This window comes from Capricornis sumatraensis, chromosome 20 (genome assembly GCF_032405125.1).
Source record: "Capricornis sumatraensis isolate serow.1 chromosome 20, serow.2, whole genome shotgun sequence".
Lineage (NCBI taxonomy): Eukaryota > Metazoa > Chordata > Mammalia > Artiodactyla > Bovidae > Capricornis > Capricornis sumatraensis.
In genome coordinates this window covers 63,538,246-63,563,791 of record NC_091088.1, presented here as the reverse complement: position 1 = coordinate 63,563,791, position 25,546 = coordinate 63,538,246, and the positions used below count along the sequence as shown (strand labels likewise).

Genomic DNA, 25,546 nt, shown 5'->3' with positions numbered 1-25,546 from the left:
CACAGTTCAAATTAGGTAGGGTTCAAACAGAAATGTGAAAATTGGCCATAAGCCTGAAAAAGTATCAAATTTGGGATGGAAACTATTCTCATTCCATGAATTATACTCTGTCATTCAATACATCAACAAATTGGACATATTATACTCAAGCTTGTGTTAGGGATCCAAATGTGATTATGATTGGTGCTATAACTATTAATCAGACAGAAAGAAACCTGACCTGCCAGGACTGCAAACCACATACCTGCTTGAACACTTCATTATTTAACTCGAACCATTCCTATGTGACTTTGCGTTGACATTTAGGAGTTTGGCTGCCACTAACTCAAAACAGGCCTTGGGAACTCTCCCCTGATATGCATACTGTGCTCACAGTACTAAATTCTATTTTGAAAAGATCCAAATGTTTTATTTGGCTCCTTATTGCCACCATAATGGGCATTATTGCCATCACCACCACAGAGGCAGCGGCGGGTATAGCTCTCCATCAGATTGTACAAACCACCATTTTTGTGCAGGAGTGGCATAAAAGTGCCAGTTCCACTTGAGGAGCCCAAGCTCATATAGATGAGGACACTAACATCAGGTTGGTGGATTTAGAAAATGCAGTGCTACTCTTAGGAGAAGAAGTACAAAATCTTAAATTCCAAATCTATTTAAAGTGTGACTGGCACATTACTACTTTCTGTGTAATCCCCAGGAATATAACTAATCTGAACACTCCTGGGAGAAGGTTAGATGGCACTTGCAGAGCTAAATGGCCAAAAACCTTACTCTAGATATTAGAAAGCTGCAAGCAAAAATCACTGGCATGCAGCATGCTTCTCTTAGACTATTACCAGGTACAGATACACTTCAAGGAACAGCAGAGGGCCTTAACTTGCTGAGTCCTGTTGAGTGCATCAAAGGTATCGGAGGTGGTCTTGCTGGAACACTAGCTATGTTTTGCTGTTTCACTATAATCTTCTGTTTAGTCCTCAGATGCATGTGAAAAGCCCTCTGAGAACTAATGAAAAAAGAAGTTGCGAGATCAACGTAACTTCTGCTACAAAAACACAAAGGGGGCTATGCAGGGATTAATATTCAGCTGACTGTTACTCTGGCTAAGCCATGAAAAAATCACTACAGGAAAAGAATAAAAGCAAAATATAGTAATACAGCATAACCCAAATAAAAGTACATCGGGTTGATTAGCTGGAGTTGTCATGACCTGCTAAGCTAAGGAAAAACATAGTGTTGACCTTGGAACGCCAGGTCAGTACAAGTTCAGAACACTGCTTGTGCACACACCAAGATGTCTTCCCAAGGCATATGCGGGTCTATGACCTCCAGCTAGGTGATATCACTTGTACAAGAAAATAACAAAGATAACTTCAAGTAATCAGTAAAATGGGAGGCGTGACCAGGGACACAGGGGGCTGACTTCATTGACGCACAACAGATCCTTTCTGTTGCCAAGACACTAAATAAAAATGATGTTGCTCCAAGGAACAGGGCTCTTGATCCAAGAGGTCTGAAGTCCCCCAGTCCCATCCTTCAAAGTTTATTTCTGTCTCTAGTTTCTTTTTCCCAAACTGTGGGTCAACCACTTTTGAGCCCTACGCACTGCTCTGGTCGCAGCATATGACACTGTAAAGTTAAGCTGTACATGCGTTTCATACTTTTATGTATTGTAATATAATCACCACTGGAGTGTTAGCATTTCTGCCAGACCAAATAACATCACTTCTTTTATGTCATTAGAACAATCACATTGGCTGCATATAGCACGGTGCATACATGTAAACATAAACATCATATATGTATATAATACGGGGAATAGTGCGAACCTCTTTCACTGTACTATGTTGGATCTCCAGGGCCTAACTGTCTACTAGTTTCAAGCAGTTTAGGCAACTTTCCTACTCCTCCACCTCCCTATTTCTGGGAGCCACCATTTTCCTCTGTTTTTATGAGCCTGGCTTCTTTACATTCCATGTATAAGTGCTTTCATACACTGTTTGTCTTTTTCTGTCTGAATAATCTCACTTAGTGTAGCATCCTCAAGATTCATCCTTATCTCAAATGGCAGGATGTCCTTCCTTCTCATAACTGAATAGAATTCCATTATGTGTATGTGTGTGTGTGTATTATCATTCTTTCATGAACAATTTGTTTCCATATCTATGCTGTACTAAACATGAGATTGCAGCTATCTCTTTGAAAACCTGTTTTCATTTCCTATCGTTTCTAATTTCAGTTAGTCACTCAGTTCAGTCGTGCAGTCATGTCCAACTTTTTCCAACCCCATGGACTCCAGTGTGCCAGGTTTCCCTCTCCAATAACAATTCCCAGAGCTTGCTCAAACTCATGTCCATCGAGTCGGTGATGCCATCCAACCATCTCATCCTCTGTCGTCCCCTTCTCCTGCCTTCAATCTTTCCCAGCATCAGGGTCTTTTCCAATGAGTCAGTTCTTCTCATCAGGTGGCCAAAGTATTGGAGCTTCAGCATCAGTCTTTCCAATGAATATTCAGGACTGATACTGCACAGGATCAGATGATTCTTATAGTTATCTTACTCTTTGTCACAAGTATGGAGTATCTTGGGCATCCCAAGGACTCAGTGGTAAAGAATTTGCCTGCCAATGCAAGAGACACAGGTTCAGTCCCTGGGTCAGGAAGGTCCTCTGGAGGAGGAAGTGGCAACCCACTCCAAAATAATTCCCATGCGTATATAAAAATATTCATAGATACACAAACTCAGAATAACCCCTCTTTCTTCAAAACACAGTCACCATGCACGTGTGTGTCTCAGTGACATGATCTTCCATAGAAGAACAATTCTATCTGCAAACTTTTGGATGCCTCAAAATGGGAGCCTTCCTACACTTTCCAGTCCTACCAACCCTGTCTAACAATCAAAAGGACAATATTTACTACAATACACAGCACCTAAAATGTGTGGTAAATATTGACACTTGATGTCAAGACACACTCTAGGCAACCTGTAGTGTTTAGGGTAGTGACTGTGTGGGTGTGTGACACAGTAGAGTAGGAATAGGCCACAGGGAAAAGGAACAAAAAGGATAAGATGGTGGTGGAGTGAACCTGGGGCACAGGGTTAAAGAGAGGGCAAAGGAAGAAAGAGGGCAGAGAGAAAAAAGGCCCAGGGAGTATAATGCTGGTTAAGTATTCAAGTGCAAGCCTCCTGATGAATATACAAGTGAACAGAGTGGGTAAGAAGTTACCATATCGGGATCTTGGTGATCTGGGGAGATATAGGGTACACAGAGTAATGGGAAGAAAAATTTCAGTGGGAATGAGACATTATGGGCAAAAGTGAGCAGAAGTCAGTGGTGGATAAGTTTATAAAAGCATGGTGTGGGGAGAAAGTGACTTCACATGGAGTAGGCAGGTCCTGGTAGAGATAACAGTCCTAGTGAGATAGTGTGTGGAAAGCGGATGGGTTCAGGGGAAATAACGGGCACAGGACACGAGAGACCTGGAGAGGACAGGGGATATGAGGGAGCCCAAGAGCCCAGGACAAAGGGTCAAGTCTACAAGGCTGAGACCACGGATGCAGAGTGTGGACTGGGACAATATATGGAATCTAAAAACAATACAAACAAATTTATATATGAAACAGGAAAAGACTCACAGACATAGAAAACAGACTTGTGACTACCAAAGGGTAAAAGGAGAAGAAGAGTAAAGTAAAAGCCTGAAATTAGCAAACTACAATGGAAATTAGCAGATACAAAACAGAGAAGCAACAAGGATTTACTGTATGGCATACAGAACTATAATGAATACATTATAATTAAAAAATGAAAAATAATTTGAAAAATATTCATATATGAATAATTAAATCATTTTGCTGTAAACCTGAAACAAATACCCTATTATAAATCAACTATATTTCAATTTAAAAATTAAAATTAAAAATAATCCCCATGGAATAACAGTGATGTTTCAACAATATTCTAGGTCTATTCCTATGGGACTGAAAATATCTTCATCATAGACCAGTGATTAAGCAGAGCAGTTTCATTGGAAAGCAAGTCCAGTGTGACAGTATTTGTTTAAATACTGAACCAAAAGATAATACATTAAAAATTCATTTTTATGCCATTTCAGGTATACTACTAAGTACACTCTAAAACCACATTTCAACATAGAATGGACTTGAAACTGAAAAAAATTGTGACAGCCAAGAGTAAAATCAGTTGTGGGAGATTAAATGGGAGTTTTACCTAATTTTATTTATTGTTTATCTTATAATTCTGCTTTTATGCCTGCTGTCACAAACTTCCATGAATTTAGCAGCTAAGAAAAACACTTATCCATTTTTTCACAAGTCAGAAAGCCAAAATCAAGTGGTCTCCTCTCTTGGGCTGTTAATGGGAGTTTCCTGGCTGTTTCACATCTTTATAAATTCTTCATAATCTCTATGTGAATCCCTCTATCTTCAAAGCCAGCGTCAACACACTGAACACTGCCAATCCCACTGCCCACTCCCGTTTTCAATCTCTTTCTCTTCATTTCCTTCTAAGTGGTTTTTCTGTTCTCTAGGACTGTGTAACTACAAACAGCCTCCTCAGATAATACAGGAGAATCTCTTTATATTAAAGTCAAATAACTTGTAACCTTAGATGCATCTGCAAAGACCTTTCTGCCTGTAATGTGACATGAACCACCAAGCGATAACACCAGGGGAAGGAGATCTGCCTATAGCATGGCAATTTTTTTCTTCAATGAAAAACATCTTCAATGTGATCATATCCATAGAACTATTGCCAGTGATTACTTCTTGGGATGGTATCACACAAAAAGACAAACATTACTTACAGTTTTTTTAATACTGTTCATTTATGTGTTATTTCTTATATAAAGCTTGTATTAAATCTTAAAAATACTAAAGTAAATAAGGGGAACCTCACCAAATCAGTTAGAGACCTAAAAGTTCTTGAAGACATCGTATTGGGTAAGAGTCAGGTCTCCTGCTGCCAATACTGAGGGCCCCAGACCAGGAAAGATGCTCCATCCAGGCCCACCCTAGTCACTCCCCGTGCCCAAAATACCAAAGAGGAGTAAACTAGTGATGGTTTGGTATTCACTCAAACTTCTACCTAGAGACCTAATGAATATTAAAGAGTATCTTTTTTTGGCCATGTCATGCGGCATGTGTGATCTCAGTTCCCAGACCAGGGATTAAATTGGTGCTCTTGACAGTGGAAGTGTGGAGCCCTAGCCACTGAACTTCTAGGGAAGTCCCAAGAGTATCTGATATGAACAGTTTTATCACTTCAAGGTCTGATTGTAAAAAATGGCCTATAAGTGATTTGTGACTCCATTGTAAATGAGGGTACTAATACTGGGGCATGAATCAGTGATCCCCAAATCTGCCCTAAATAACTCCATCCCCCTTATGTGGCAACCCACTCCAGTACTCTTGCCTGGAAAATCCCATGGATGGAGGAGCCTTTTGGGCTGCAGTCCATGGGGTCGCTAAGAGTTGGACACGACTGGGCGACTTCACTTTCACTTTTCACTTTCATGCATTGGAGAAGGAAATGGTAACTCACTCCAGTATTCTTGCCTGGAGAATCCCAGGGATGGGGGAGCCTGGTGGGCTGCCGTCTATGGGGTCGCACAGAGTCGGACATGACTGAAGCGACTTAGCAGCTTTATTTCCATACTGGCTTCCCCTTCATCTATATTACCCAACGACCTTCACCCCATGACTCCTTAGGTTTTTCTCTCGCTCTCTCAGTGCTTTAGGCATCACTCTCCAAGCCGATGATCTACATTTTCCCCTCCAACCCCCGCCAGGTCCTTCTATTTCCACACCTCACCTCCGCTGTGTATACCCCTTTGAATCTTCTTCCTTGACAACTGCATACTCCCACTAAGCCTAGCACCTCGGCTGGCAAATCCTTGCCCTCCATGGCCTCCCCCTTCCCTGTGGGTCTATATTTTGCCCTAGTCTAGTCAGCTCTATCCAATTCCCATTCTCTCTGTACCCCTCCCTCCAGAACTTTTTCTCTTGTGAGTCAGATTTGTAGGGTCTTTCTTGTAAAGAATCAAGCTTTAAGTGTAGACAATATATTTTGCAAAAATCATCACATTCATGGCTTTTCACAGTTCTCAGGTTATAGTGCTCCTCTTGGTGCCACTGTACCTGATCAGTAAATTCACAGACATCGTTTAGACAAAAAAGAACAACGAAAACATCCACTATGGCCATGAACCAAAGGGTAAATTCAGCACATCTTGGTGCTTAATTCCTGCCAATTTTAAGGAAAGATCTGTCTTCAGAACTGGCTGTCTCCTGGGAGATAACTTTTGAACTCTGGAATATTCCTCTGAGAAGGGTGTTTTGTTTTGTTTTTGCTGATAAATTGTGCTTTATTAATTTTAAGAAACTCTGTTCACAAAAAGAAGCCAAAGTGCTTTGATATACTAGAGACATTGGGACATACAAGACCAGTGTGAGCAGAGAAGTTAATCCCAATGATGCCATTTATGATGAAGAGCCATTTGCTCTCAAGGTCTGGGGTCTGAGTAGCAGACATCAGTCACATGAGTCCTCAAAGCTAACTTCTTGACCTGTAGGACAGCCCTGCACCTAGACTCAGCTGAACTTCCTAGGTTGGCAACACTTCATATGTAGCTCTAATACTTTGGCCACCTGATGCAAAGAGCTGACTCATTGGAAAAGACCCTGATACTGGGAAAGACTGAGGGCTGGAGGAGAAGGGGACAACAGAGGATGAGATGGTTGGATGGCATCACCGACTCAATGGACATGAGTTTGAGCAAACTCTGGGAGAGAGTGAAGGACAAAGAAGCCTGGTGCGCTGCAGTCCATGGGGTCACAAAGAACCTGACATGACTTTGGACTGAACAACAATAACACCAACAAGTGTACTGTTACATGTTGTGCAGGGCAAACACATCATCTTCATGTCACTTCCCTCAGAAACACGTGGGGAATCTTAAGCCTTATTTCTTGTGAATTTCACCCCATGTACCTTTCCCTTTGCTGATTCTAGCATGTATCCTTGCACTGCAATAAAGAGTAACCCTGGGTGTAACTCTGGGTGTAATGGAGAAGGAAATGGGAACCCACTCTAGCATTCTTGCCTGAGAAACCCCATGGACAGAGGAGCCTGGCACACTACAGTTCATGGGGTTTTGAAGAGTCAGACAAAACTGAGTGACTGAGCACAGCACATATATGGGACGGGGGGTGTAACCAATCCTGAATCTTGGGAGTCCTTCTATGAATCAACCTTGAGGATGGCCTTGGAGACCTCTGACTGAATAAAACAAGGAATTTCCTTGTGGTGCAATGGTTAGGACTCAGCACTTTGACTGTGGGGGCTTTGGTTCTACCTTTAGTTCGGGAAGTAAGATCCCGCATGCCCCACAGTATGGTCAAAAAAACAATACTACTACTAACAAAACATCTTCAGAAATGTTATCTTGCTGTAATAAGCTCTGTTACCAAGGCTAGGAGCCCAGGCTAAGAAAATCCAACAGTGAATATATCCTACCCCAAAGGGGCTTTAAAAATACACACACACATACACAAACATAGAAGACACACACAGAGTTACATTTAAGATAGACTGGACCCTTGAGACATGGCTTTATTTAGGGGCGCTTGTCAATATAAACAATGTAAAATGTCCAAAACTGTCAGCACCAATCTGCAAGTGAACTTGGTCAGTAACAATTTCATGTGACTCTGAGAAATAAGTACTGTTCCTATCAAGTCCTTGGGAGGGATCTGCCTGTCAGGCATCCTCCCAGAACCAGGTCTGCTCCAAGGCCCTGCTGGAGCTCCTGAACATGGGCTCAAGGACCTGCATGAGGAAGGACGAACACGTAAAGACTCAGCAAGTGCCCCCTAGGGGAGAATCGGGGACATGGACATCACCACCTAGACACAACGGCTGGCCCTGCCTGTCTCACATCTCAAAAGACAGTAAAAATTTTCAAAGTGGGTGTTTTCAAAAACATAACTTATGCAGGATGTGGTATGGATTTAAAGGATCCAGTCCCCACAGCAATGCTGGTTTCAAGGAAGGTTCTTCATGATACAGGAGACGTGGAGAATCTCAAGTCCAGGGAGAGTCATCTTGTTGAGGTCTAAGGCCGGTACTTGCACACACACAAAAGTTACAATGTAAAAAAATAAACTTTCAGCATGAAAGCTGTGACACAGTAAGCTGTGACATTTGGACTTTGTCCCTGGTTTATGACACAGAACTGATAAAACCCTTAGAAATGTTTGAGTGGTACAGGTGAAAGAAGTATTTTATTGTTTTTCATAACAAGCCACTTTTAATCATATCTGAATACTTTGTTAAAGAGGTGACCTTTATGGGCCACTAGGGGGTTTCAACCAGGATGGCAACTGGTTGCCAGAAAACCAACCATGTGACTAGACAGTTAGTTGGAACTTTCAGGTTGACACCCTGAGCTCCACAGACAGGACAGGGATTGGAGATTGAGCTTACTCACCAACTCCGAATGACAATCAATGATGAAACCTCCATAAAACCCCCGTGAGCAACAGTGCACAGAGACCCTCAGACTTGGACAACACATCCACCTGCAGGGAAGGTGGCAACGCCCAACTCCATGCTCCTGTGCTTGGGCTCCATCCAGAACTCATCCAATGTACTCCATCTGGCCAAATGATTCCCAAAGTTCTGTGAGTAGTACAGCATATTCTTCATTTTGAAGTATGGGGTGAGTGTAGGAACTCCTGATGTTATAGCCAAGTCATCAGAAATGGACACAACCTTGGCCTCCAACACTTGATTCTTGCATTTAACTGAGGACAGTCTTTTGGAGTCTGAACTAGGTAGTTAGTGTCATTGCTGGAGTGACAGAGAGTTGAACAACTGCTTTACAGAGTGTGGAAAAACTTACTCACATTTGGTATCAGAACTGTTGGGAACAAAAGCACTTCATTGAAACGGTGGTAGGAAAATAAGAACCACAAATAGACTGATATTTACAAAGATGACCTGTGAAATGGAGAGAGAAGGTGAAAGAAATAGAAAGTACATTATAGTGACACAAAGAAGGTAGGAAGAGCCACAACAAGCAATGAACAAATTAATCCATTCCATTAGTAAAATAAACTGAACATACTTTTACCTGGAACGTCAAGCACTTGGCTAGCACTGGAGATAAAATTTTACATGGGCTTCCTAGGTGGTGCTACTGTAAAAGAACCCACCTGCCAAGGCAGGTTAGAGGGAAGAGATACCAGTTCGATCGCTGGATCTGGGTCGAGAAGATCCCCTGGAGAAGGGCATGGCAATCCACTCCAGTATTCTTGCCTGGAGAATCCCATGGGCAGAGGAGCCTTGAGGGTCTTTGGGGTCACACAGAGTTGGACACGACTGAAGCGACTTACCACACATAAGGATAGGAGATTTTGAGTGCCTTATCCCAGCAAAGCAGAGGCTGGATATCCTGGAGTCTCGGCTCATGAGCAGAAAGGGGCTGAACGTTGGGAAACATGCAACAATTATTGAAGACGTTTTCACAAAGAAAACATCAATACTGTCAAAAATAGCCAAAACAATATTACATAAAAAAGTAAGGATGTTGAAAAAGATAAAGGTGAACACCAGGAGAAGGATGGTTTTGGTAGCTCTGGACTCAGGGGAGGATATGGAAGCAATGTTGGTCCTATGAAAGTTTTGGACCCTCTGCTTGTGCCTGTACAGGATGAAAACTGTGAAGCCACTGGCCAAGATCATGAGCACAAAACATAAGGCATCAGGAAAGGAGAGTAATACTGCATATAATGAGTCTTCGGGTTGGCCATGACTGACAGCACTACACTGTCCGAGATCTTTTCTGTTTGTGGTGCTTCTGTTTCTCAGTGTGCCGCTCATATACATAGGATAAATGACATTCACCAGCATGTTCAGGGTCCAGCACAGGATAACTGAAGGAACCATGCATTTGAGAGCTTTCACTTTAAGTTCTGCCCATTTGGCAGTCGTGGGGCAGATGGTGATGGCCTGGAAGACACTCAAGAGGAAGGTGGTGCCAATGGACACGCCCCTGCCAACTACACGAATGTATGGGAAAAATCTGCATATAAAATTACTGTCCATGAAATGCCACTCAAAATTTTTCAATGAATCTTGAAATATACTAGCGGACAGAACCAAGATGTTGGCTACAATAAGGTTCTTGATAATAAAATCTATGGTTCTCAGCCTTTGCCCAGTGCAATAAAGGAAGAAATAATGGTAAAGGACAGAGAAATTCCCCAGGATCCCAAACACAGTCTGTGATAAGAAGATTGCTGAAACTGCCAAATCCCTGGCAGCCATGCTGTCAGGTCTCAGTGACTGATGGTTTTCTTCTCAGCTAGAGGATCCTGAATGGGAACACAAGGCATCGAACACAGGTACAATGTTAACTAAAACCCAACATTCTCCACTTACCAATAGTTCCTACTTTGAAAGGATGGCTTACCTCAAGTGTTCCTGTCAGGTAAGTGCTTCCAAGAGTTGAATGTATAACCATTAAAGAACACTTTCAATGTATGAATCACTGCTATGAAAGCCACATTTGCACGAATGTCTTTATTCCTCACAAATTCATGAGGCAGACACTATTATTGTCTATATAAATTTGAGGCAAACATCAGCACAGAGAAATTAAGCGTTTGGTCTAAATTCACTCATTAGGGACAGATGGGTAATGAGATGTGACCCTGGATCGGCTTGTAATAAGAATGGTGCATATAATTGAGAATACTAGTCACCTAGTCACCTCTGTTCCTCAAATAAACCAGGTCTAAATTTGGTTTTGCTTTTGTATTTTGTCATTACATTTAGGTTGGCGGTATTAATATTTTATTTTCATATTTAAGTAGTAACAATATTCCACTTAGCCCTAAAGATTCATTTTACAGGCAAATATAAACTTTGAATAAAGCTGTAGAAATTGTAATTAAATGTAGATACACTGCCTCACAGCATAAAACTGCAGGTACTTTCCCCATGACAAAGTGGATTTAATGAATACAAGAATGGCTCAAGGTAAGGAAGGAAACTGAAAGATTCATTCACTTTCATTCCTGGACAAAAGTTCAATGGAACAAATCATAGAAACCATGGGACAGCAAATACTGATGCCTGATTAATGCTGTATGGTAGATTTTATTACTAAATCCAAATCATATATACATATATATATATATATATATATTAATACCTGAGTCAAATAAAAGTATTAACAATAGGCAAGCTTTGTGAAAGATATGAAAATACAAGATGCGTGCAAAATCAAATGTTAAGGTGAGCAATTTGTGTACTGTATAATGACATACGTTTTTTCAATGGGTGATACAATATTTAAAAGAAGCAGAAATAATGTGAGCCAAAATGGTATCTGAAACATGTAAATTTCTATTTTTCTTACATGCTGCTTCTCTACCTTTAAGTGATAAGAGTTTCCCTACATTCTCTAAAGGTACAGTTATTAAATGTATTAGGCACTTCATCCACCCAGAGTTAGAGAAAACACTTCTACTCCAGCAACAGCTGCTAGACACACTGTCTCAGCACAGGATCAGATGATTCCCTGGTTCATCCTACTCCTTCTTACAGTATGGACCACCCTGGCCACACTTATCAACCTAAAAATTATGTCTATGATTCCTGAAAAGTACTCTGATCATCAAATTGGCTTAGGAACTGCAGTCCTTTACCATATGAAAAATCAGATTTCATTATCACTTGCTTTAAACCACAATAAGCTCTGTCAGTGAAACATACATACATCACACTAGGAGCCATCAGGGATTGGTGAAAGGTCTAGGACCCCATCTCCCTTTTCCATCTCAGTTCACACTCAGGATTTATCCCGGCCTCCTGCAGGGCTTTGGTGCTGACTAGGTTCATACACAGGAGATTCCCTTCGTCCAATATCTTCACTTACCGGATTCCTGACACAAATCCTTCCTTTATGGATTCTACTTCACAGATGAACCTAGAGAAAGCCACTGTTTCTTCCTGCTGCCTGGATGGTGAGGTCAACATCAAGGTCAAAGCAATCAGCCTGTGTGCAAGAGGGGTAGCTTGACCCTGAGATATGAGCTTGTGATCCTGTGACCTCCCCTCCCCTCAGAACTGCAATTATCATGTCACCTGTAGCAGCGCGGGCAGGAACAGGCTTGGGAGCTGGGATTATTTTTGAAAACAGTCTCCCAGTTGCTAATTACCAGGGACAATTATAAGTTTCAGGTTATTATGTCTGAGAGACTATTGGAGTGCGTTTGTGACAGATGCTTGGTTTTTCATGATCCCTGGAGGCAGGCATGGCTCACACACATGGAGCTGGAAGTACTTAGGTTTGACATGTAAAGGGACTGGCTGCAAGTGTGTGTCTTGATGGAGGTTCTGCCTCACTGAGAAATTCTACATAGAACAGTTCCTTCCTCATTTCATATGCTGAGCTGAACCAGCAATTAAGGTAAAGGTAAAGAAATGGAATTGGTCCAAATATGACTGTTTCAAAAGATACACAGGTAAAAAGAAGGACATGATTCCAAGGATCTGCATTAGATGTCACTTCACTCATTTGCACAACTCAATGCCAATGAATATGTAAACTTTTAGGAATACAAACTTTACTATTGACCCTCACTAGTGACAGGAAGCAGAATCAACTATTATCTTTAGAAGAAAGAAAGAAGGTTTCTAAAAGTTCTTGAGAAATAGAAGTGAGAAATAGATTTAAGGGCCTAGATCTGATAGATAGAGTGCCTGATGAACTATGGAATGAGGTTTCTGACATTGTACCGGAGACAGGGATCAAGACCATCCCCATGGAAAAGAAATGCAAAAAAGCAAAATCGCTGTCTGGGGAGGCCTTACAAAATAGCTGCGAAAAGAAGAGAAGCGAAAAGCAAAGGAGAAAAGGAAAGATATAAACATCTGAATGCAGAGTTCCAAAGAATAGCAAGAAGAGAAAAGAAAGCCTTCTAAGGGATCAATGCAAAGAAATAGAGGAAAAAAACAGAATGGGAAAGACTAGAGATCTCTTCAAGAAAATTAGAGATACCAAGGGAATATTTCATGCAAAGATGGGCTCGATAAAGGACAGAAATGGTCTGGACCTAACAGAAGCAGAAGATATAAGAAGAGGTGGCAAGAATAATGTTTTATAAAGTGGGATCAGCAAGGCCAAAAGCTCAATGATGAGAGGAGGCAAACATTTCTCAATCTTACCTCTATCAGTAAAACCAGAGTATTGAACAAGGTGATTCTTTTACTTCTTTTTCAACCTAACAGTCTATGAGTTGTTTATTTGAATACATTTGAAGATATATTTTCTGATCAAAAAAAAAAAAAAAGAATACACAGAAGAACTGTATAAAAAAGATCTTCACGACCCAGATAATCACGATGGTGTGATCACTCATCTACAGCCAGACATCCTGGAATGTGAAGTCAAGTGGGCCTTAGAAAGCATCACTACGAACAAAGCTAGTAGAGGTGATGGAATTTCAGTGGAGCTATTTCAAATCCTGAAAGAGGATGCTGTGAAAGTGCTGCACTCAATATGCCAGCAAATTTGGAAAACTCAGCAGTGGCCTCAGGACTGGAAAAGGTCAGTTTTCATTCCAGTCCCAAAGAAAGGCAATGCCAAAGAATGCTCAAACTACCGCACAATTGCACTCATCTCACATGCTAGTAAAGTAATGCTCAAAATACTCCAAGCCAGACTTCAGCAATATGTGAACCATGAACTTCCAGATGTTCAAGCTGGTTTTAGAAAAGGCAGAGGAACCAGAGATCAAATTGCCAACATCCATTGGATCATGGAAAAAGCAAGAGAGTTCCAGAAAAACATCTATTTCTGCTTTATTGACTATGCCAAAGCCTTTGACTGTGTGGATCACGAGAAACTGTGGAAAATTCTGAGAGAGATGGGAATACCAGACCACCTGACCTGCCTCTTGAGAAACCTATATGCAGGTCAGGAAGCAACAGTTACAACTGGACATGGAACAACAGACTGGTTCCAAATAGGAAAAGGAGTACGTCAAGGTTGTATATTGTCACCCTGCTTATTTAACTTCTATGCAGAATACATCATGAGAAATGCTGGGCTGGAAGAAGCACAGGCTGGAATCAAGATTGCCGGGAGAAATATCAGTAACCTCAGATATGCAGATGACACCACCCTTATGGCAGAAAGTGAAGAGGAGCTAAAAAGCCTCTTGATGAAAGTGAAAGAGGAGAGTGAAAAAGTTGGCTTAAAGCTCAACATTCAGAAAACGAAGATCATGGCATCTGGTCCCATCACTCCATGGGAAATAGATGGGGAAACAGTGGAAACAGTGTCAGACTTTATTTTTGGGGGCTCCAAAATCACTGCAGATGCTGACTGCAGCCATGAAATTAAAAGACGCTTACTCCTTGGAAGAAAAGTTATGACCATCCTAGATAGTATATTCCAAAGCAGAGACATTACTTTGCCGACTAAGGTCTGCCTAGTCAAGGTTATGGTTTTTCCAGTGATCATGTATGGATGTTGGACTGTGAAGAAGGCTGAGCGCCAAAGCATTGATGGTTTTGAACTGTGGTGTTGGAGAAGACTCTTGAGAGTCCCTTGGACTGCAAGGAGATCCAACCAGTCCATTCTGAAGGAGATCAGCCCTGGGATTTCTTTGGAAGGAATGATGCTAAAGCTGAAACTCCAGTACTTTGGCCACCTGATGCGAAGAGTTGACTCATTGAAAAAGACTCTGATGCTGGGAGGGATTGGGGGCAGGAGGAGAAAGGGACGACAGAGGATGAGATGACTGGATGGCATCACGGACTCGATGGATATGAGTCTGAGTGAACTCCGGGAGTTGGTGATGGACAGGGAGGCCTGGCGTGCTGCGGTTCATGGGGTCACCAAGAGTTGGACACAACTGAGCGACTGAACTGAACTGAACTGAAAAGTTCTTGAAAATAAAAGAACCAAGATCAGATAGTTTAAGAGGGAGATTCTGTCAGATCTGTAACTGTCAGATAAGCTAATGTTACTCGGTCAACTCAAGACCAACAAACGGGGAATTCCCTGCCGGTCCAGTGTTGAAGACTCAATGTTTTTACTTGCAGGTCAGGGCTTCAATCCCTGGTCAGGGAACTAAGATCCCACAAGCCACTGGGTGTTGCCCCCCAAAAGAGAGCAACAAATGATCAACAGAATCCTCTACACATATTTTTGTGGAAAATTTTGAGTAAGGAACCATGATTGTTCTTTAAATTAAGAAACATATATTTATATGAAACTATTCTGTATATATAAAGCATTGAATTCCATTCTTACTGTTTTCCTACACACAAATCAACTCTTTGAACTAGGTTCATGATGGGATGACTGTAATTTCAACCCAGTTTCTATAGCAGTTAAAATGGCCAACCCAACCTACACTGAAACACCCACACACACACACGCCAACTCACTTACACAAAGATGTAAGCAGGCATGTGTGCACACTCATACATTCAAACATGTATTTATATACATTAACATATAACATGCACATACACAATCGCTCTAGTAGTTTTAACTGAATCAATACACACTCAAAAGCATCAATACACACACTGAACACATAAACTGTCTTATATATTTATAGGGCAGGAGTGGAGAAATAGACACATAGAATAGACTTGCGGACATGCGGAGAGGGGAGGAGAGGTGAGATGTATGGAAAGAACAACATGGAAACTTACATTCAGTTCAGTCCACTTCAGTCGCTCAGTCGTGTCTGACTCTTTGCGACCCCAAGAATTGCAGCATGCCAGGCCTCCCTGTCCATCACCAACTCCCGGAGTTCACTCAGACTCACGTCCATCAAGTTAGTGATGCCATCAAGCCATCTCATCCTCTGTCATCCCCTTCTCCTCCTGCCCCTAGAGAGAGCCAACAGGAACTTGCTGTATGGCTAAGGAAACTCAAACAGGGGCTCTGGATCAACCTAGAGGGTTGGGATGGGGAGGGAGATGGGAGAGAGTTTCAAAACGGAGGGGACATTTGTATACCTATGGCTGATTCATGTTGAGGTTTGACAGAAAACAGCAAAATTCTGTAAAGCAATTATCCTTCAATAAAAACATAAATTTAAAAATTATCTTATATGAATTTATGAAAATTTTCATATCATAAATATACACAGTCATAGGAACTCAAAATTACACTGTTTCATAAAATCACAATCATCATGCAAGCGTGTGTCTCAGTAACATGATCTTAGGCAGAACAGCTGCATATCTAGACTTCTGACAGTCTGAAAATGGGAGTCTTCCTACACTTTCCCACCCTTCCAACCCTGCGAAAATCACGAGGACAATATTTACTGCAATACACAGCGTCCAAAATGTGCAGGCGACACTGCCACCTGATGTTAACACACGCTCTGGGAAACCTGGCGTATCTGGGGGAAAGACTGGGTGGTGTGTCACAGAGTGGAGTAGGAATAGGCCACAGGGAAAAGGAGCCTTAATAAGGATAAGAGGGTGATGGGGTGAAACTGGGGGCATGCAGTTGTAGGGTGGGCAGGGGAAGAGAAACGGCAGAGAGAGAAAAGGGAGAGTTTAATGTTGGTCAAGTACTAACACATAATGCCAGAGATCAAAGTGCAAATGGGAAAAGTGGGCAAGGGAGATACTACGTAGAGGACTTGGGGATCTGGGTTGGTAAGGAGGGTGCAGGGAGTCATATGAGAACCAAAGTTCCAATGGGTAGAGAAGTCCATAGGCAAAAGTGAGCAAAGGGCAGTGGTGGGTGGGTTTATAAAACACGGTGTAGGAGAAGGTGACTGCACGTAGGGTAGGCAGGTCCTGGTAGAGTTAGCAGTCCTAGTGAGATAGTGTGCAGGGAAGGGGGTGGAGCCCGGGGCAGATAATGGGCACAGGACATGAGAGCCCTGGAGAGGACAATGGGCATGAGGGAGGCCAAGAGTCCAGGAAAAGGGACCAGTACTACAGGGCTGAAGACAATGGATGGAGCGTGTGTCTGGGTCCATGGGGGCAATGATGAGAGTTGTGCTGTGCACTCTTTGGGACCCCATAGACTGAAGCCCGTCAAGCTCCTCTGTCCATCGGGAGTCTCCAGGCAAGAATACTGGAGTGGGTTGCCATGCCCTCCTCCAGGGCATCTTCCCAACCCCAGGGATTGAACACAGGTCTCCCTCATTCCAGGCAGATTCTTTACTGTCTGAGCGATGGGCCAGGGAAAATGAGAGTGCAAGGTCACTGAGAGCAAAGGGCATGGGATGAGGTCTCTGAATTGGGGGCAGATGGTCGGCCAGATGAAAGCAGTCATAGACGATGGATTTTGCAGCAGTGAGGAGAGCTGAGGAGGGTTAGACTCCAGAGTAATGGCCCCAGAGGGGTGGACGTCAAAATAGTCATAGAATAGCAGCAGAGTGTTCAAAACTGAAACCTAAAGGAGCTGGATGGAAGCAGGTGGAGTTTTAGTGGTGGTCTAAATGTCACAGGGTGGAGATGAAGGATATGGCAGGGGAAGAGAGGCAGAATGAGAGCATGGATGGGTCCAGAAGTGATGTCAGTGGCAGAGGGAGACTGGAGGCCTCAGATTCTGCCTTCCATCTATTCCCACATTTGTGATCCAATCACAACACTCACGTATGGTTCCTTTTCCTAGTGAACTGTATTTGACATATAACATTGTGTAAAGTTAAGTCACATAACATGTTTATTTCATGTTTTTATAAATTTTAATATAATCACAATTGCAGCGACAGTATCTGTTCCAGATCACATGATGATCAGTTTCTTGTCATTAGAATAATTTTGATGACTATTATTCACTATTATTGTCTACATTCACCATACTGGGGGTTATATCTCTAAGATCTAGGAGTCTACTAGTTTCAAATTTATCCCATTTAAACAACCTCTGTCCTATCCCACACCTCTAGGCTCACAGTAATCACCAATTCACTCTGTTTTTTCCAACTTGGCCAGTAAGATTCTACATATAAACAATATCACACAGTCTTTGTCTTTCTCTATCTGACTCATCTCACTTAGCATGTCCTGAAGATCCATATATGCTGTCTCAAATAGAAGGATTTCCTTCTTTCTCATGACTAATATTCCTTTACATGTGTATCCACATATATATATATATATATATATGCTTTATGCAGTCATTCATTGTCAGACACTTAGGTTGTTTCCATGCTTTGGCTGGTGTAAATAATGCTGCAATAAACATGGGACTGCAAATGCCTTTTTGATAATCTGTTTTTATTTCCTATTGTTTCTAATTTCAGCTCAGGAGCAAAAATTGTGCTCAGCTGAAAATGCCCCTCAATAGCCTTCAATCGAAACTATCAGCAAAGTAAAATTTTGGATGAATAACACTTAACAATATTTTCTCTCTTCTTACAGGGTACTACTGTGTATAGGATCTAACATGGTGGGTCGGACAGGACAGGACAGCCAGGGTGAAGGAGGAAATAGGGCTGTGATAATTTCAGGGAATTAAACTTCTGCTTGAGCTGATAATAACATTCTAGAATGAGACAGTGGTGATGGTTACAAAATACTGTTAATTTACTCAAGGTCACTGCATTGTACCCTTGAACTGCATGTTATTTATATTTTTAACTCAATAATTTTGACCAAAAGACCTGCTGGGATATGCCCAGGCTGAAGGATTTCCCAATGGAAAAACTGGGGAAAATTTGAGGACCAAAAAGGAAAATTATACTAATAACATATCACTGCAAATGAAAAGGAATAGCGGACTTTTGGACTCAGAGGGAGAGAGAGAGGGTGGGATGATTTGGGAGAATGGCATTGAAACATGTATACTATCATGTAAGAATCGAATCACCAGTCTATGTCCAATGCAGGATACAGCATGCTTGGGGCTGGTGCACGGGGATGACCCAGAGGGATGTTGTGGGGAGGGAGGTGGGAGGGGGGTTCATGTTTGGGATCCCATGTACACCCGTGGTGGATTCATGTCAATGTATGGCAAAACCAATACAGTATTATAAAGTAAATTAAACTAAAAATAAAAAGTTAAAAAAAAAGATAAGGGGAAAAAGTCTTCTTTATGGAAGAATGGCAATTAACACCCTTATGAGATAGGAAAATGTGGATTTCCAACCACCATCTGAGGATTGGTTCATAGGGAATATCTACAGTGGATGCTAGAATAATTTAGTCAAAGTATTTAATTAAGCTCTTCAGGCAACTTTGAGGTTTCACCCCAAGAATTATTTATCAATTACACTGGAGAAAATTCACCTCAAAAAGGAGTAAATCTGCTATGCAATCATAACCAAATAATGAAACTCATCACCAATAACAGAAAATATCCCTAATTTGTACCTCTGATGTGATGCAATAGGAAGGTTCCATAGTCATCTGGGTGTAGCAGTTCTGCTCAAATGTTAAACCTGAGTCTCAAGATGAGGCATAGGATCAGAGAAATCTACACTGAAGGATGTTGTGCAAAACAGTGAGTGTGTATTCTTCAAAAATGTATCACTGAAGGAAAAAAAAAGAGCTGCAAGTGTTCTAAATTAAAGAAATGAAAGAATCAAGACAATGGAATGCAATTCTCTTATCATGACTAGACCCTAGATTTATGAAAGTAGATAGAAAAGACATCATTGTCTTACTGGGAGAAATCTGTGTATGGACTTGCTATTCAATCATGGTGTCACATTAGCATTGATTTGTTAGTAAGATATTAGTTATTGATTGATAAGTAAAATGCCTCTATTGTGTTAGATTAGAGAATGCCCTTGAAAGAAGGAAGCAAATATTCAGCTATCAAGGGGCAAATTGTCCAAATGTCTACAATTTATTCTTACCTGAAACAGCAAACACAAAAACAGATGAAAAATAATTTGTGATAAAACAGTAATGTTTGAAAAAAATAGGCCTGTCTGGTGAATCTAGATGAAAAGGAAGCTGTAGGTTCAAGTTTTTGCAGATCTATATTTCCTGCTGTATTTTTGCATTTCCGTATGTTTAAATTTTTCAAAACGAAAAGTGACCATTAAATGAAAGGTGGGAATATGTGAGTACGCTGATGCTGGGATATCATCACACCTTACAGCCAGGTGTAAGAGCAGTTTAGCAATTATGCATCCACAGTGAGACTGTGCAGTCATGGCAGTGAAGCAGTCCCATCCCTTAGAACCACTGAGATAGTACATGTGTGCACAAGGCAACATGGCCAACGAGTCACATCCCATGATGCGACAGCTGACATTTGACTCTTTAAAGTATAAACAGGAAGTGCTCTGACATAGAGGTTTCATTAATAATCTCTACTGAGAAAAGAGAAACTTCCTACACTATTAGTGGGATTGTAAATTGGTGCAGCCACCGCAGAAAAAAAAACAGGATGGATGAGCCTTAAAAACTAAAAAACAGACTTACTATATGATCTAGCAATTCCACAACTGGGTATATATATTTAAAAACAGGCAACAAACACACTAATTCAAAAAGTAACACGTGCCCCAGTGTTCACAACAACATTTTTTATAATAACCAAGATAACAACCCAGACTGAGTTACCAACAGATGATCAGAAAAAAAAGTGATGGTATATACACAATGGAATACTGCTCAGCCATTAGAGAGAATGAAATTTTGCCATTATAACCACATGGATGGATTTTAAAATTCCATGCTTAGGAATTATTATGCTTATAATTCACAGAAAAGCCAATGCTATATGATATTACTGTTATGTAGAATCTAAAAACTGGAACAAACTAGTGACAAAAAGAAAGAGATTCATAGATATGGAAAACAAACTAGTTACCAGTGGGGAGATGCAAAGAGGTATGGGCAACACAGGAATATGGGGTCAAGACATGCAAACTACTATCCATAAAATAAATTACATACAAGGATTTATTGTACAGCACAGGAGACATAGCCAGTATATTATATTAACTATAAGTGAAATGCAAAATTTAAAAATTGTGAATCGCTATGTTTTATGCAAACATCCTGCAAATCAACTATACTTCAGTTTTTTAAATTAAACTAAAAATATTAATATTGAAACATAAAATTAACAAACAAGTGAACAAATAAATTCCTCTCTGGAGCTTTCCGGAAAACATAAAGATGAGATACAGTGAATAGATTATTGTCTCAATGTCCTTATACAGGCGGGGTAATAGGCTTAGAAAAAAAGACACTGTGATTCCATTTTAAATGTATCCTAATTTCTAGGTTAATTTCTAGATCAAATTGCCAACATGCGCTGAATCATCGAAAAAGCAAGAGAGTTCCAGAAAAACATCTATTTCTGCTTTATTGACTATGCCAAAGCCTTTGACTGTGTGGATCACAATAAACTGTGGAAAATTCTGAAAGAGATGGGCATATCAACCACTTGACCTGCCTCTTGAGAAATCTGTATGCAGGTCAGGAAGCAACAGTTAGAACTGGACATGGAACAACAGACTGGTTCCAAAAAGGAAAAGGAGTACATCAAAGCTGTATATTGTCACCCTGCTTATTTAACTTCTATGCAGAGTACATCATGAGGAACGTTGGGCTGGAAGAAGCACAAGCTGGAATCAAGATTGCCGGGAGAAATATCAATAACCTCAGATATGTAGATGACACCACCCTTATGGTAGAAAGTGAGAGGAGCTGAAAAGCCTCTTGATGAAAGTGAAAGAGGAGAGTGAAAAAGTTGGCTTAAAGCTCAACATTCAGAAAACGAAGATCATGGCATCCGGTCCCATCACTTCATGGGAAATAGATGGGGAAACAGTGGAAACAGTGTCAGACTTTATTTTTGAGAGCTCTAAAATCACTGCAGATGGTGATTGCAGCCATGAAATTAAAAGACGCTTACTCCTTGGAAGAAAAGTTATGACCAAACTAGATAGTATATTCCAAATCACAGACATTACTTTGCCAACAAAGGTCCGTCTAGTCAAGGGTATGGTTTTTCCAGTAGTCATGTATGGATGTGAGAGTTGGACTGTGAAGAAAGCTGAGCACCGAAGAATTGATGCTTTTGAACTGTGGTGTTGGAGAAGACTCTTGAGAGTCCCTTGGACTGCAAGGAGATCCAACCAGTCCATCCTAAAGGAGATCAGTCCTGGGTGTTCATTGGAAGGACTGATGCTGAAGCTGAAACTCTAAAACTTTGGGTACCTCATGTAAAGAGTTGACTCATTAGAAAAGACCCTGATGCTGGGAGGGATTGGGGGCAGGAGGAGAAGGGGATGACAGAGGATGATATGGCTGGATGGCATCACTAACTTGATGGACATGAGTTTGGGTGAACTCCAGGAGCTGGTGATGGACAAGGAGGCCTGGAGTGCTGCGATTCATGGTGTTGCAAAGGGTCGGGCACGACTGAGCTACTGAGCTGAACTGAACTGAACTGACTGAATTTCTAGGTTAAAGCTAACACAAAATATGTACACAACTTTCAAAGAAAAGATTATGAGGTAAAATTATATTTAAAAACTAATGGAAAAGAAGCTAATATAGATAAGACAGAAAATATAATCTACTGATAGACAAATGTATCTATTATATTCAATGTAAGTAGACTAAGTTCTTCCTCAAACTTTTGCTACTATATTCAATAAACCGTTTTTCAGGAGATATAGTCAAATAATAGGATTAAGGTAGCAAAATGAAAAATACACTATATGGAATTTTAAAAAAATAGCATGGCAATATATGTTTCAGATAACACATACTTTAAGATTTATCACTATTGTAGTTAGTGCTATCTTAAATTTTTATTAAATACAAATTTCCAATATGGTATTGAGAAATACAAACATGATTGACTTTATACATATGTGTATATACACTTATACACACAAATATACACAAAGATCACAAACAGACATATATACACATTCTGTAGACGAGTGTGTCTGTATTCTCTTCTTCTTCCTACGTGATCTACTCTGTGGTAAATCATTAAATGTCTCATGAGCTAAAAATAGTATTTTTCTGTGGGGTGCAAGGTTCAATCTATATGTATATACCCATTCATTCAAAACAATTTTTTTGTTTTCCAAACTGCTGAATTCTCATTACTTCCATTACTTCTCATTACATTCCATTACTTCAGAATGTCAATAGAGAGACAATCACAGACAAATCTCTTCTGTACCTGAGGCAATATGCATTTTGTTCCATGAAAATTGAGCCGCAAACTCAACATACCCAAAGTGGAGCCATGTCTTTCCCTTTCAATTGGCTCTTCCCCCGATGCTCTGAATTTAATGGAAGTCTCCACCACAAACTACTTTCATGACTTCGGAGACATAAGTGTGCTCTTGAAAACCTCTTTCTTGCCAATATGTCCAAGTCACCATCACAAAAGAGAAAATTCTGCCTTCTGCACATCCGAGTCCCATGCAACTCACACCTTTTTCAACTGTCACAATCACTTGATGTTTAAAAACATGATAAAATGTAATTTTATGCTCTAACTTGCACTGCTTCAGCTCAGTCTGGTCATTTCTACCTAAAATATTCAAACATGCTCACCACCTCACAAAACACCATATTTGAAATAAATGTCATCTAGGGGTCACTAAGAGTTGGACACGACTGAACGACTTCACTTTCACTTTTCACTTTCATGCATTGGAGAAGGAAATGGCAACCTGCTCCAGTGTTCTTGCCTGGAGAATCCCAGGGACGGGGGAGCCTGGTGGGCTGCCATCTATGGGGTCGCACAGAGTCGGACACGACTGAAGTGACTTAGCAGCAGCAGCAGCAGCAGCAAGGGTAAAAAAGGGACAAAACTCAACAGCGGCTGCCAAAAAGGTTTATTTAAGGACTGAAATTCCCCTTCAGCACTATTGTCATCAGTATCAGTAATCACCTTTCTTTCACACACTATTCAATTCTCACACACCTTTTCTTAATATTCCATGCTTACTTCATTTCTAGGAAATTTACAGTGATATATTTAAGTAACACAGTTGTACACTTTTTCATAACATCCAGATCGTTTGAGGACCTAGTGTTTATTAATGCATAAATTCTAAACTCCTCTATATAAGCATTAGTAGAAGATCCATTAAATAAATATTTGCATGATAATTACATAATACTTCACTACAATTATTACCATGACATTGCTTAATCTGAAGCAGATCCTCATTGTATTTTGTTTACAATCCTCTGGTAAGCAACTCATAATTTTGCCTAGGACTCTGATGGAAGTAAGTGAATAAGGAAACAAAGTCCAAATACATACCATTTACATCTTTCTCCTAGGGGTAGGGGAGTTTGTATTTCTTTTCTCAGCAAAACAGAGCCTGGATATTCTGGAGTCACGACTCATGATCAGAAAGGGGCTGATAGTTGGGAAGCATGCAGTGACTATGGCAGAGCTGTTCACAAAGAACAAACTAGGATTATTCAAAAGACTCAAAACAATGTTACAGATGGTGGAAAGAGTGTTAAAATTAACAAAGGTGCTCACCACAAGAAGGATGGTTTTGGTGGCTCTGGACTCAGGGGAAGATATGGAGGAGATCTTGATGCTGTGAATGTTTTGGACCCTCTGCTTGTGCCTGTACAGGATGAGAACTGTGGAACCACTGGCCCAGATCATGACCACAAAACAGAACACATCAGGGAAGGACAGCAATGCTGCATATAATGAGTCTCTGGTTTGGTCATGACGAACAGAAGAACAGTGTCCAAAACGCTTTCTGTTTGTGATGCTTTTGTTGCTCAAATCTCCACTCAGAAACATAAGATAAATGACATTTACCAGCATGTTCACAATCCAGCACAGGATAATTGAAGGAACAACATACTTGAGAGCTTTCACTTTAAGCCCTGCCCATTTGGAGTTCCTGGGACTGATCGTGATGACCTGGAAGACACTCAAGAGGCAGGTGGTGCCAATGGACACTCCCCTGCCCACTACACGGACATAAGGGAAAAATCTGCAAGCAAAATCTCTGTCGAGATGATGCCACTGAAAATTGGCCACTATATTGTGGAATCCACAAGACAAAAGAACTAAAATGTTGGCTACAATCAGGTTCTTGACAAGCAAATCTATGCTCTTCAGCCTGATCCCAGTGCAATAAAGGAAAAGATAATGGTAAAGAAGAGAGAAATTTCCCAGCATTCCAAATACCATCTGTAACAATAAGATGAAACCTGCTGTCAAATCACCAGCAGCCATGCTCTCAGGTCTCAAGAACTGATGGTTGTCTTCTGAGCTAGAGGATCCTGAATGGGAACGTGTGAATCATAGGGACAATGTTAACTGAAATCCGGCATTCTCCACTTACCATTTCCTACTTTGAAATAACTAAAGTTTTCCTCTCAAGTCAGGTTTCCAAATGTTGAATGTAAAACAATTAAAGAACACTTGCAATGTATGAATCATTGATTCATACATATGAAAGACACACGTGTGGCAATATCTTTATTGCTCACAAATTCATGAGGCAGATAGTATTACCTTCCTTATAAAAATGAGGGAAACATT

General features: G+C 40.8%; 1 protein-coding gene across 1 annotated transcript; it reads right to left on the bottom strand.

The window, feature by feature from the left end:
* Window positions 1–24,295: 24,295 nt before the first annotated feature.
* Window positions 24,296–25,237, bottom strand: LOC138096893 (vomeronasal type-1 receptor 4-like). The gene has a single exon (XM_068993137.1). The coding sequence runs from the start codon at window positions 25,235–25,237 to the stop codon at window positions 24,296–24,298; it is 942 nt and encodes a 313-aa protein (XP_068849238.1).
* Window positions 25,238–25,546: the final 309 nt, after the last annotated feature.